Genomic DNA, 14,732 nt, shown 5'->3' with positions numbered 1-14,732 from the left:
GAGCCGGTGCTGTTCTTCTACAGAGAGATTAAAAGGTCAAGATGTTTACCTGTGGGTTCTCCTCCAAACTCTTCTCACCGGCTGAGAGGAATTACTGTATAGGACACAGAGAACTTCTAGCCATAAAACTTGCCTTGGAGGAGCGGCGTTATCTGTTGGAGGCCCAGCATCCAGTGATAATATTCACGGATCACAAGAACCTCACATATCTGCAGACAGCCCAGCGTCTGAACCCTCACCAAGCCAGGTGGGCTCTCTTATTCTCTCGTTTTAATTGCCCGGCTGAGAAAAGCATCAGGGCGGATGCTCTGCCTAGGTCATTTGATTTCACAGACCAGCAGGAGGAGCCCCAATTCATTGTAGATCCTGCTCGCGTGATCACAGTGGCTCCTGTCCTGGTAGGAGAGATTCCTCCCGGGAGAACATTTGTGCCATCTACCAAAAGGAGACATATCCTAACGTGGGGCCACAACTCCATACTGGCCGGTCACCCAGGTATTCGCAAGACCACAGAACTGGTGTCTTGCCACTACTGGTGGCCCACATTATCCAAGGACATGCATAATTATGTCTCTACACCGTCTGTGCTCAGAATAAAATCTCCAGGAGCAAACCGCCTGGTCTGTTGTTACCGCTACCTGTTCCTGATTCTCCATGGCAATGCTTTATTACAGATCTGCCCTCTTCGGCCGGATGTAATGTGATTTGGGTGGTTGTGGACCGCTTCTCCAAGAAGGCGCACTTCGTTCCTTCGACTGGATTGCCCTCGGCTGCGGAACTTGCTAAACTGTTCGTGAAACAGATATTCCGTCTGCATGGTTTACCGGGGCATATTGATTCTGATCGGAGAGTCCATTTTAACTCTAAGCGTGAGCAGCCCTTGCCGGTAGTGAGTGAGTTAATGTGTTCTCTAATTCTTTCTTGGAGACATCTAATTGTTTTTCCTATGTAGAACCTACCGCATTTACATTTTAGCAGATACACGACGTATTTGCTTTTGCAAGTAATAAGAGTGTTGACCCTGTGCTGGATCCCTCCAAAAATCAGGGTGTCCCATTGCGGATTGAGTTTGCAGCATGAGCAATGACCACATCTGCGGTTGCCCTTGGGGCCCTAGTTTTGGAGCCATGTTTCGGTATTTTTTTCCTGGAATCTACTTCGGACCAATTTGTCCTTCAAGGTATGGCATTTCCTGAAGGCAATAATTGGGGCCATATTTTTTATCCCTGTCAGGGATTCATCTCTTTCAAGTATGCGCCAATTATTTTTGATGACCTTTTTTATGTGAGGGGCCATTGGTCCAGGGGGGTGTTAGGTCCACATTTAATCCTCCCTTGTCTGCCGGCAGTTCCATTGACATATTTCAACAAAAAGTGCTAGAAGGGGTGAAAGCCTTGGTGTACCCCACAGCAAAAAAGAATTTAGATATTAGGGAAGAAAAAGCCCTGAAGTGGCTACAAACCCGCGATGACATGGTTATAAAGCCGGCAGACAAGGGAGGTAATGTGGTCCTAATGACCAAACAGTACTACGTGACAGAGGCTCATTGGCAACTTCACAATAAAGAAGTATATGAAACATTACAGACAGACCCAACACATTATGTACAGGGCTTGTTACGGAGATTACTCCATAAATATTTTGAGCTTAACATTCTGTCACGCAAGACTGCAGAAAAATTGTTGCCATTGTTCCCTTCAAAACCCTCTTGGTACTTCGTACCTAAGGTACACAAGTCACTGACCCAGCCCCCTGGCAGGCCCATAGTGTCTGGGGTGAGATCAGTGACTGAACCGTTGTCACGCTATATAGACTGGCTGCTCAGACCTATGGTCAGGTTTGCCCCTTCTTACTTGAAGGACACTTCGGATCTCCTGCTGGCACTGAACGCTATACTGTGGCAAGATGGTTTCCAACTCGTGTCACTGGATGTTGAAAACCTGTACACACGTATCCCCCAAGATAGAGGCATTGAGGTGGTGACTGATATTTTGGCCAACACCGGAAAAAGTGTGGCTTTCTCCAACTTCATTCACGATGCATTGGAGCTTATCCTCAAAAATAATGCCTTTAGATTCGGGGAAACGTGGTACAGGCAGAAGTTTGGCACAGCCATGGGCACACCGGTCGCATGCACTTTTGCAAATTTGTACCTGACTAAATTTGAGGACAAGTATATCTACGCACTTTCTAACCCCTTCCTATCTTTCATACACACGTACCTAAGATACATTGATGACGTGTTCATAGTGTGGACAGGCACAGAAGTTGATTTCATTCACTTTGTACAACACCTGAACACATCAAACGATATGAATATGCTATTCACATATAAGTTCGGAGGTTCCCACCTCAAATTCTTAGATGTTGACATCTCTGTGGGACAAGGTGATTTGGTGACTGAGGGATATCGTAAACCCACAGCCACCAACTCATTGCTGCACTACTCAAGCTATCATGCCCCTAGTGTTAAAAGAGCCGTTCCTTACGGTCAGTTTGTTAGACTCAAACGTATCAACAAACTTGAGGAAGATTATGATAGACAAGCTTTGGACCTAAAAAACAGGCTCCTAGCAAGGGGTTACCCTTTAAAATTACTTAATGAAGCCATGAGAAAGGCTGCACTCACAAGACCCCCAAAAAATCCCAAAGTGACCCTAATTGGTCAGGAGGAAGAAAAAAAGGATAAACAAAACCTTAACCCATTTGTTTTCTCTTTCAAATTTGGACCAATGGCCCCTCACATAAAAAAGGTCATCAAAAATAATTGGAGCATACTTGAAAGAGATGAATCCCTGACAGGGATAAAAAATATGGCCCCAATTATTGCCTTCAGGAAATGCCATACCTTGAAGGACAAATTGGTCCGAAGTAGATTCCAGGAAAAAAACAAAAAACATGGCTCCAAAACTGGGGCCCCAAGGGTAACTGCAGATGCGGTCATTGCTCATGCTGCAAACTCAATCCACAATGGGACACCCTGATTTTTGGAGGGATCCAGCACAGGGTCAACACTCTTATTACTTGCAAAAGCAAATACGTCGTGTATCTGTTCAAATGTAAATGCAGTAGGTTCTACATAGGAAAAACAATTAGATGTCTCCAAGAAAGAATTAGAGAACACATTAACTCACTCACTAACGGCAAGGGCTGCTCACGCCTTATCGAACACATGAGACAGGAACATGAAGGTAACCATCAGACACTAAGTTTTGCAGGAATAGAGGTCATACGCAGTCTGCCACAAGGGGGAGATAGGCACAAGGAATTACTTAGGAGAGAGAGCAAGTGGATCATGCGCGCAGGCGCAATGGGTTCGCTAGGTCTTAATGATAAGATCGATATGGGGATCTTTCTGTAAGTGCCTTTGCCCAATTTATATTGTTTGTATGATTGTCATGAGTCATTTTTAATGTAATGTATTTTTCTCATAGTGACGCTATCCTCCCTCAGTGACGCACAGGTGGGCGCCAGGTGGGCGCTGCACCTGGGCGTCGCAGAGAGAAGCGTGTCACAGCAGGGCTTTTCAAAAGCAGGTGAAATCTTTTACCTGATTATAGGCCAGACGAAGCACTGAGGTGCGAAACGGCCGTCGCCTTATCCTGCTGATGCACACATATATGTAGTCTGCACCCTACCTATACCGAATTGGAATAAATAAACCACTTCTGCAAGTACCGGTGAGTGCCGCCCTTGCCTTCTTTATGCACAAATAATTTGCTACCATACTACCTGGTGGATTGAAAGGGCTTCAGTCCAGAAGAGAGTTCTTGGAAGCCAGAGGAGAATATTCATGCTCCGGACCTGATAAAAAGGTTCTTCTCCCGTCATGGACTCAAGAAAAGGGAGTGTAAGGGGGGGTACTGTAACAGTGGCTGCTGTACGCCGCTGTTCCCCCGCTTATCGCCGGAGTCCCGAGCACTGTGCTCAGCGGTGACCTGTGGTCGGTGCTTCCCATTTGACTGCTGCAGTCCTGGGGTTTGTTTCTGTTGATGGTATTGCTTTTGAGGATTCCACTCAATAGCTTCCACTGAGCCCTAGACACAGCATGAGGTTGGCTGGATTCGTGTTACACTGCTCTAAGGGCCGAGCCATCACTCACTGGGCTGTGTGGGTTAGGTCAGGTGACCTCGCTGACCAACTCTGGCTTTCCTGCAGGTATTTAAGTGGCTCAGCCCTCTTCCCAGATGCCTCAATGTCAGGGTCCTTGAGTTTGCTAGTTCCTGATACTGTCGTGTGCTCCTGATTTATACTTGGTTCCTGGACTCTGCTTATCGTCTGATCTCTGCCTGCTTGCCTTGTCTCTCCTGTTGCCGACTCAGATTGCCTGACCTGTACGTGTGCCGTCTGCCCTAACCTTTTGCCTGTCTGACTACTCCTCTGCCTCATCCTTCGGTACTTCACTGTTGCTCCAGGTAACGACCCCGCCTGCCTGACTATGCGTGTACTTCTGGTACCTACCCAGGTATCTCCTGGTCCTCATAGACAAGCTGCCTCTGACTTGGGGATTGCTCTGGAATAGCCCCTGGCAACTACCCTACTGGCTCAAGTCTATCCTCACCATCTGAGGCTCTAGTGAAAACCAGGTAGTTGCTTAGACACGCCCCTCCAGAGTATAGCCAGTTAGTGGCACAGTGGGTTCACACCCACTGATCCGTGACATATAAATGCTTTAAAAACAAGGTCTGAACAGGTAGGTCCCCTAAATAAGGGTAAGGGGGTGTTAGTCACTGAAGATAAGGAAAAGGCAGAGTTACTAAATGTTTTTTTTAGCTCTGTATATTCAAAAGCAGAGAAAGGAGGTTATATCTGTGGTTCCATGTCTGTTAGTACATCCAGTAATATACTTAATTGGCTGACTGTAGATATGGTCCAAGCTAAGCTAAATAAGGTAAATGTGAACAAGTCTCCGGATCCAGATGGATTACACCCAAGAGTTCTTAAAGAGCTCAGTTCAGTCATTGCTGTGCCCTTGTTTATAATTTTTAAAGATTCTCTAGGAATTGGTACAGTGCCATGTGATTGGCGCAAGGCAAATGTGGTGCCCATATTAAAAAAATGTTCTAGGTCCTTTATATGTAATTATAGACCAGTTAGTTTAACTTCTGTTTTGGGAAAAATGTTTGAAGGACTCTTAAGGGAGTATGTGACTATAAATATCATAAGTGATAACCAACATGGGTTTCCCAAGGACAGAAGTTGACAGACTAACCGGATTTGTTTTTATGAGGAGTTGAGTAGAACCCTAGACAGAGGGGCAGCTGTGGATGTAGTGTTTCTGGATTTTGCAAAGGCTTTTGATACTGTCCCTCATAGACATTTAATAGGTAAAATAATGTCTTTAGGCTTGGAAAGTATAGTTTGTAACTGGATTGAAAACTGGCTGAAGGGCTGTGTCCAGAGAGTTGTGGTCAATGATTCCTATTCAGAATGGTCCGGGATTATAAGTGGTGTGCCCCAAGGTTTAGTGCTGGGTGCTCTATTATTTAATTTATTTATTAATGATATCGAGGATGGGATTAATAGCGCCATTTCTATTTTTGCAGATGACACTAAGCTATGTAGTACTGTGCAGTCTATGGAAGATGTCCATAAACTACAAGCTGATTTGAACACTCTGAGTGATTGGGCATCACCTTAGCAAATGAGTTTCAATGTGGATAAATGTAAGGTTATGTATCTTGGCAGTAACAATTTCTGTGCATCATATGTCCTAGGGGATGTAACACTGGAAGAGTCAGTTATAGAGAAGGATTTGGGTGTCCTTGTAGATCATAGATTAAATAACAGCAAACAATGTCAATCAGCTGTGCACTATAAGAAGGTGCCGTGACCTCTCCAGTGTTGGAAAGCCAGAAGAAGCGCATACACGCGCGAAACGGCTGTCGCTTACTTGCTGCTGTATCTGCAACCCTTGCACCCCCCTCCTGCCATGGAATAAAGTTACCTGCCTATCAACGGTGAGTGCCGCTCGTTTTGTTCTCTTTTTCCTTTTATCATATATGCTTACTGCAGCTACAAGCTGAGCACCTCCGTGAGGCACCACTCCTCGGCAGTCGCATCCTGACAATTTTAGGTTTGGTGTAGTGCCACTGGTTATCTGCTCTACACTTTACACAATGTCAATCAGCTGCTTCTAAGGCTGCCAGGATATTGTCCTGCATTAAATGAGGCATGGACTAGCGGGACAGGGATGTTATATTACCACTTTACAAAGAATTGGTGCGGCCTCATCTAGAATATGCAGTTTAGTTCAGGGTACCAGTCCATAGAAAGGATGCTTTGGAAATGGAAAAAATACAAAGGAGAGTGACTAAACTGATAAGGAGCATGGAGGGTCTTAGTTATGAAGAAAGATTAAAATAATTACATTTATTGATAAGATATTTCTAAGGAGGGACATGATTAACCTATACAAATATATAAATGGGCCATACAAAAAAATCTGGTGAAAAACTGTTTAATGTAAAATGCCCTCAAAGGGGGCACTGCCTCGACTGGAGAAGAAAAAGTTCAGTCTCCATAAGCGTCAAAGCTTCTTTACTGTAAGAACTGTGAATCTGTGGAATAGACTACCTCTGGACATAGTCACGGCAGGAACAGTTGACAGTTTTAAAAAGGGTTTAGATGAATTCTTAAAAGTAAATGACATTAATGCTTAAGAAAATGTGGAGAAATCTGAGTCTCACTTCCTTCTGGGATTCATGTACCCACCTATCCCTTGGATGAACTTGACTTTTTTCAACTGTATTAACTATGTAATATCCTTTGGCAGAAAGTTAAAAATGGTCTCACTGCTCTAACAGTAATGAATAGTGATGAGCGGCAGGGGTCATATTCGAATTCGCGATATTTAGCGAATATTTTGTAGAATATTCTACAATTTTCTACTCGAAAAATCGGCAAGGTAATGATCGCGTAATATGCAAGTTTTTATCGCAAATTTTTCCACTTACAACTATTAGACAAAGAAGATTATAGCACTATATTAGCTAAATTGCTCTATATTCGTTTTTTTTCCGAATATTCGCTATATTGCTATAACTTCGTTTAATATTCGTAATATTCTAAAACAAGAATATATAGCAATATAGCGAATATTCGAAAAAAGAATATAGAGCAATTTAGCTAATATAGTGCTATAATCTTTTTTTTTATATTTGTCATTTTTTTCCAATCTGAACTTCAGATGAGAAAAAAATTACAACTATTAGACAAAGAGGATTATACCACTATATTAGCTAAATTGCCCTATATTTTATTTATTTTTTGAATATTCGCTATATTGCTATAACTTAGTTTTTTGAATATTCGTAATATTCTAAAACAAGAATATATAGCAATATAGCGAATATTCGAAAAAAAAACGAATATAGAGCAATTTAGCTAATAAGTTGAAAAATTTACGATAAAAATTCGCATTACGAAAATTCACAAACACTACTCCTAAAGTCAAATATACTGCAGCCTTCTCATTGGCCCACAAGCTAGAAGCAGGGAGGGATCATGTGTACTGATTAAAAAAAATCTAGAATATTCTAAATTACGAATATATATCACTATATTCGAAATATTCGCGAATTTTCGAAGTACTATATTCGCGATAAAAATTCAAAATTCGAATATTTGTGATCAACACTAGTAATGAACCCTCTTCTGTGTTGATGAAGAAACCTTCTATCCTCTAGATGTAGAGTTTGTCCCCTCTTCACAGTCTTGGATATAAATAGATGATGGGAAAGATCTCTATATATTGACCTTTCATATACTTATACATATTTATACATGGTTATTAGATCACCTCTCATCTTTTTTCTAAACTGAATAACCCTGATTTTGATAATCTTTCTGGGAAGTGTAGTTCACTCATTTCAGTTGTTAATTTAGTTGCCCTTCTCTTAACCCTCTCCAGCTTTAATATGTCTGTCTTGTTCACAGAAACCCAGAATTATACACAATACTCCATGTGCAGTCTGACAAGTGATTTGTAAATTAGCAGAACTGTGTTCTCATTACATGCATCTATGCCCATTTTGATGCAACCCATAATCTTTTTGGCCTTGGCATCAGCAGCCTAAAACTAGTTGCTACAATTAAGTCCCTTTCTATGCCAGAGTTACCGAGGGTTTTACATTTAGTATATATTGGTGACTCATATATTCCCTTACCATGTGTATAAACTTACATTTATCAGTGTTAAACTTAATTTGCCACTTTTCTTCCCAAGCCTCCAATCTATCTGTAGCAGTATACTGTCTAATTTTGTGTTAATTACTTTACACAGTTCATTATAATCAGATCATTAAAAAATGGAGAATAGTGCTCAATATTGAATATTTGTTTTGGTTTATTTTTATTTGTAAAATGTGATAAGGGGGTGATTTGAAGTTTTTTTTTTTTATATATATATTTTTAACTTATTTGTTTTAACATATATTTGCTCTCTGTTGGAAGCCCAACATTTTATTGACTCCTGACTTGAGGCTTTTACAGCAGAGTGGAATTGGGCCGTAAATACCTAAGCAACTCTACCACAAAGCAATCGTGGTGGACAAGTCCTATCTGCTAAACAGACAATAAACACTGCTGTTTAATCTGGGAAATCAAGTCACCATGCCTGAGAGACAGTATAGGGCCTTGTCCCCTGAGAAGCACACCTGTGAACACGTGATTTATGATGCTTCCAGACCTGGGGGGACCTATGGCCTGCGGTGATCTGTTCTGCAAGACTGTTTGTTCTTTAGAGGAAGGACTGCTCTGGACTCAAGGATGCTACCTACAGGAATGTGTTAACCTCTACAACTATATCTACAGATTATAAATGGGCTGTGCTGATTGGCTAAGACAGTATCTAGGAGCTGTTTCAGGGGTGGGCACTGTATGGGCTAGGTGTGTGTATGTATGACTAGTAAATAAGACATACAGTGAGGAACAGAAGTATTTGAACACCCTGCAATTTTGCAAGTTCTCCCACTTAGAGATCATGGAGGGGTCTGAAATTCACATTGTAGGTGCATTCCCACTCTGAGAGACAGAATTTTTTTAAAAAATTCAGGAAATCACATTGTATGATTTTTTAAAAATGTATTTGTCTTGCACTGCTGAACATAAGTATTTGAACACCTGAGAAAATCAGTGTTAATATTTTGTACAGAAGCCTTTGTTTGCAATAGAAGAGGTCAAACGTTTACTGTAGTTTACTGTAGTTTACTGTAGTTTACTGTAGTTCACTGCAACAGGAATTTTGGCCCACTCCTCCACACAGATCTCCTCTAGATCTGTCAGGTTTCGGGGCTGTCACTGAGCAAACAGAGTTTCAGCTCCCTCCAAAGATGTTCTATTGGATTTAGGCCTGGAGACTGGCTAGGCCATTCCAGCACCTTGATATGCTTCTTACAGAGCCACTCCTTGGTTATCCTGGCTGTGTGCTTTGGGTCATTGTCATGTTGGAAGACCCAGCCACGACCCATCTTTGTTGCTCTGACTGAGGGAAGGAGGTTGTTGCTCAAAATCTCACAATAAATGGCCCCATTTATACAGTCCAGTCGTCCTGTCCCCTTCACGCAAAAGCACCCCCAAAGCATGATGTTACCACCCCCATGCTTCACAGTAGGGATGGTGTTCTTGGGATGCAACTCATCCTTCTTTTTACTCCAAACACGACGAGTGAAGTTTAAACCAAAAAGTTCTACTTTGGTCTTATCTGACCACATGACTTTCTCCCATGCCTCCTCTGGATCATCCAGATGGTCATTGGCAAACTTCAGATGGGCATGGACATGTGATCACTTGGGCAGGGGAACCTTCTGCGCAATGCATCATTTGAAACCATAACGGCGTAGTGTTCCACCGACAGTGACCTTTGAAACTGTGGTCCCAGTTCTCTTCATGTCATTGACCAGCTCTTCCCTTGTAGTTCTGGGCTGATTCCTCACCTTTTTTATCATCAGTTATCCCCACGAGGTGAGATCTTGCATGGATCTCCAGTCCGAGGGAGACTGACAGTCGTCTTTACCCTATTCCATTTTCTAACAATTGCTCCAACAGTTGATCTATTTTTACCAAGCTGCTTGGCAATTGTCCCTTATCCCTTTCCAGCCTCATAGAGGTCCACAAATTTGTCTCTGATGTCTTTTGACAGTTCTTTGGTCTTACCCATGGTAGCAGTTGGCATCTGACTGACTGTGGGGTGTACAGGTGTCTTTAAAAAGCTCAGACAGGTGCTACTAAATTAGATTAATGAGTGGAGTAGAGGTAGACATTTTAAAGGCACAGTAACAGGTCTTTGAGAGCCAGAATTCTTGCTGTTTCTCAGGTGTTCAAATACTTATGTTCAGCAGTGCAAGACAAATAAATTCTTAAAAAAACATACAATGTGATTTCCAGATTTTTTTATTTTATTCTGTCTCTCAGAGTAGGAATGCACCTACAATGTGAATTTCAGACCCCTCCATGATTTCTAAGTGGGAGAACTTCAGCTCCTCACTGCTCCTGCCCTTTAGTTACTTAGTTAACCTTTTGTGTATAATTCCCTGTAAAATTAATAAATCCCTTCTTAAAGATCCAGTAGCTATTTTGTTAATTTATAATTAACTGGCCCCCCAAAGCTCAGCAGATTCTACACACTATACACGCTATAACATAGACTACAATAAAATAGGACACCATGAGGGGAATATTTGAAGTTAGTTTAAATGTTGTATGTTGTTTGTAAAAGTTGGCACATCTTTACACCTAACACTTGAAATAATCTTTAGTTCTTTTATTTTATGCCACCCACCCAATTAAGTGAATTTGCAACTTTTTTGAGACTTTTATTTAACGTTACAGTGATTGATTGACTGACTGACTGACTGACATAGCTAACCATGCCTACATTTCCATCGACTTTTAAAAATCAGAGTGAGAGGTGCAGATTAAAAAAAGTTTAACATTTTTGGCAAATAAGACTGAAAAGTCACTTAAACCATTTTTTATGACTTTTTAAAGCCAGAATTCTGGAGTGCAGGGTGTGATAAATACCCCCATGTTCTTATTAAGCTCTACCTGATGAACTTTATGATGGGAGATCTGGGAGCCTTAAGCCCCTTTCACCAAATGTGTGAGTTTTCCGTGTGGGTGCAATGTGTGACATGAATGCAAAGCACCTGCACTGAATCCTGACCCATTCAATGGGTCAGTGCACATGAGCATAATTTCTTCATTGCATGAGAATCGTGGCATGTTTTATATTCTGCATTTTTCACGCAACCCTGGCCCCATAGAAGTGATTGGGGCTTCATTGAAAAATGCATTGCATCCGGATGTGAAAAAATAATCAAAACTGATTGGACCTGTGCAGGAAAAACTGAAACACTGAATGCAATTGCAGACGAAACTGACTTAACTTGGTTGCAAAATCATACATGTTTCATTGAACACATCCTGAACGCATCCTTAGAGAATCCTTAATGTTCGTGTGAAAGGGCCCTTAACAGGGAGTTGTTCTCAGTCATGGACACTGCAAGGGAATGTCAAATAGGTGTATACTAGCAGAAGGACCCAGCTTCGCACGGGTATATTTCATCTATTTAATTTAATGTTTGTGTGTTTCGTTAAAAGATATCGACAGTATCCACTATAACAGCGACATCTACAGTACCCCACCCCTTAACAGTGACCTCCACAGCCCCCACCCCTTAACACCAACCCTCCACAGCAGCCCACCCCTTAGCTTTGACCTTCACAGCAGCCTGCCCCTTTAACACTGAGTTCCACAGCATCCACCCCCTTGACAGTGACCACCATAGGGACCCTCCCCCTTAACAGTGACCTCTACAGCACCCGGTCCTTAACACTGACCATAGGTTACAGTCCCCTTAACTGACCTTCACCATTCCGGGCCCCCTTAACAGCGACCTCCACAGAGACTGCCCCTTTAACAGTGACTGCCACAGTACCCCGTTGCCTTAACAGTGACCTCACAGTACCCCACTTCCCCTTTAATAATGGCCTCCACAGTCCCCTCCTTCCTTAACAGTGATCTCCACAGTGCCCTCCCCTTTAACAGTAACCTCCACAGCGGCCGCCCCTTTATGTGACCTTAACAGTACCCGTCTCATTAACAGTCATTTCCACAATAACCCACCCCCTTAACAGTGAACTCCACAGAGCTCCGTTCCCTTATAATGTGACCTCCACAACACCCCACCCCCATAACAGTGACCTCTACAGCACTCTGCCCCTTAACACTGAACTCCATAGCGGACCATCACCTTAACTGTGACCTCCACTGTTCCCTGCCCCTTAACAGACACCTCTACAGCGCTTGCCCCTTTAACAGTGATCTTCACAGCATCCCACCCCCTTAACAGTGACCTCTACAGCGGCCACCCCTTTATTAGTGACCTCCACAGTACCCCATCTCCTTCAACAGTGATTTCCACAACACCCTGCCCCTTAACAGTGGCCTCTACAGCAATCTGCCCCTCAACACTGACCTCCATAGCGGACCGTCCCCTTAACTGTGACCCCCACAATAGCCTGCCCCTAGGGTGGCCAGAGGTATGGTTTTAGGCCAGCCAGTCTGGCTTTCAGACTCCCTGTCCTCCGTCCGGTGCGGGGCCTGGACGGACATAGGGATGTCCTTTTGAACAGCTCACTCTCAGAGTGTGAGCTGCAAGGAGAAAGTCACCCTCCCTCCTACCCCTGCAGCTCACAGAAGTTTATTTTTACCTTTATTTTTTCAGTCCCGGTCGACTGCGGAGTGGGAGGGGGCATGGTCTAACTGGGTCAGGCGTGTCTTAGGGGGACGTGGGGGTGGGGTTTTTAAGTCCGTCTTTTGAGGGTGGCCTAAATGGCCACTGTACCTACCCCCTTAACTGTGACCTCCACATCACTGCGTTCTCTTAACAGTGTCATACACAGCGCCCTGCCCCTTTAAAGCCGACCTACAGACATGAAGAAAAATGGCTGGGTTGTTATGGAAACCTGGTGTAAAACTGTGTGTATGTGGAGACTAAGGGCCTGCAAGCTTCTATTGGATAATAAGGGTCCTGTAACCATGTGTATGGCAGTTGGGATATGAGGAGAAAGACCTGCGGGTTTCTATTGGCTAATGTAGGTCATGTGATGTGCCATATTTTAATTTTTTTGGGGAATATCTCAGGAACGGTACGTCCTAGAGAACTAAGCCCGGTCTAAAACCTTCCCGGATACCTGATGTACCTGTGTGCCAAATTTTGTGATTGTAAATGCGACGGTGCGGATTTCTTTAGCGGACATACATACAAACATACATACATACATACACTCAGCTTTATATATTAAATGGCCAGTTCAGCTCCTGAGCCAGTGCTATATTTAGTCAACCACCATATAAACATAGCAGTTTCCATAATCTCATTGCGAGGGACTGTTCTAAGTGATCTCTCACATGTTGTAGTCACAATTGAACGTGTAACCTGAGAGGTTAAATGTGTGTTATTGGAGTTGTCTACAATCATGTACATTGCATCCTTTTTGACAGTACCTGTATGTTTTCTAATGTGCACCTTAATTGTAGTCCCCAAACTGAGTGCCTAAGGTGTATGACCAGCTTTCTTCTGTTTATTAAACAACAAAATGCATCAGATTACTTATTATCTTACCTACTCCCACAATTGTCTGCAGATTCCAATTCATTTTCACTTGGTGTCTTAATTGCTAAATTTGGATGTAAATCAGGAGAGGAAGAGTTCTTGTGCACATTTGTTTGACCAGTCATCCTCCATGGGAATACTTAGAAGCTGAGATTTCAGGTCTGGAGATTGCCAACTGTATAGATAAACAGATATGTGTACAGCAGAAGAGACATATAGTGAGAACAACCTATTAATTTGAATACCCAATTTTATTAAATATGTTTTATCTAGAAAGTATTCCCTAGATTATTTAACTAGCATTTCATAACTAGAACATTTTCTGAAAACTTGTTTACTATCCCACAACTTTATATGTCGTGGTAGTAGAAACCCATTTGTAACCCGCCGTATAAAGCGTCGGGTTACATCACGATCTTCAAGCGGCCTGTGCGGCTGCAGATCGCTGTAACCGCACTATGATTAGACAGCTGAGGTCACAGGGAGATGTGCCATGACCTGCATGAGCCATAAGGCAGTAATAGATGCTTGCAGCTCTCTGCTACAAGCATCTATTACATTGTAAAGTCTAAGTGTGCCACATGCTGGCTATAAAATTAACTGTTAGCCTGAAGACTGGGAATTAAAGGGGTATTCCGGCAAAGTAACTTAATTTTTGAAAAACTGCATTAAGGCTGCAAGGTGTGACCCAACCAGAACCCATACCTATACATGTAACCAGAGCTTCAATTTACCTTGCAATCCATTTGTCTAGCTCCTGTGTGAGTATCATGGCAACTGATCTTTACTCACAAAACTTCAAAGACTACAATCCCCACAATCTCTAGCTTTCCGACTGTGAGTGTTGATGTTGCCTGATATACAGTCTGGTCACGCCCCCTACACTCACCAATCACCAGCACACTGACACGCCCTTTGTCTCACAAAACATTTAGCTAGAGAATTGATAGCAACACACTGAGCATGCTCGACCTGACAAAGGTTCAGAACTACAGGTCGATGCCATGGTAACTTATGAGGAAACACAGTGAGTAGCAGAGGAAGAAAACTACTTTTATAACTACTGAAAGGTAAATATGTGAAATGTACATTATTTTAATTAATTATTGATGA

The 14,732-nt window shown here is 42.6% G+C and overlaps 1 protein-coding gene across 1 annotated transcript in view; it reads right to left on the bottom strand.

Moving 5' to 3' along the window:
* The window catches only part of LOC120978048 (cyclic nucleotide-gated olfactory channel-like), a 332,263-nt gene extending 318,519 nt beyond the window's left edge, over positions 1–13,744 (bottom strand). The window contains exon 1 of the mRNA XM_040406287.1: positions 13,629–13,744. Coding sequence (XP_040262221.1) covers positions 13,629–13,744 — 116 coding nt within the window. The remainder of the gene's footprint in view (positions 1–13,628) is intronic.
* Positions 13,745–14,732: the final 988 nt, after the last annotated feature.

This window comes from Bufo bufo, chromosome 8 (genome assembly GCF_905171765.1).
Source record: "Bufo bufo chromosome 8, aBufBuf1.1, whole genome shotgun sequence".
NCBI classification, from domain to species: Eukaryota; Metazoa; Chordata; class Amphibia; order Anura; family Bufonidae; genus Bufo; species Bufo bufo.
The sequence above is the reverse complement of the archived record's forward strand: the minus strand, read 5'-3'. Positions and strand labels throughout refer to the sequence as shown.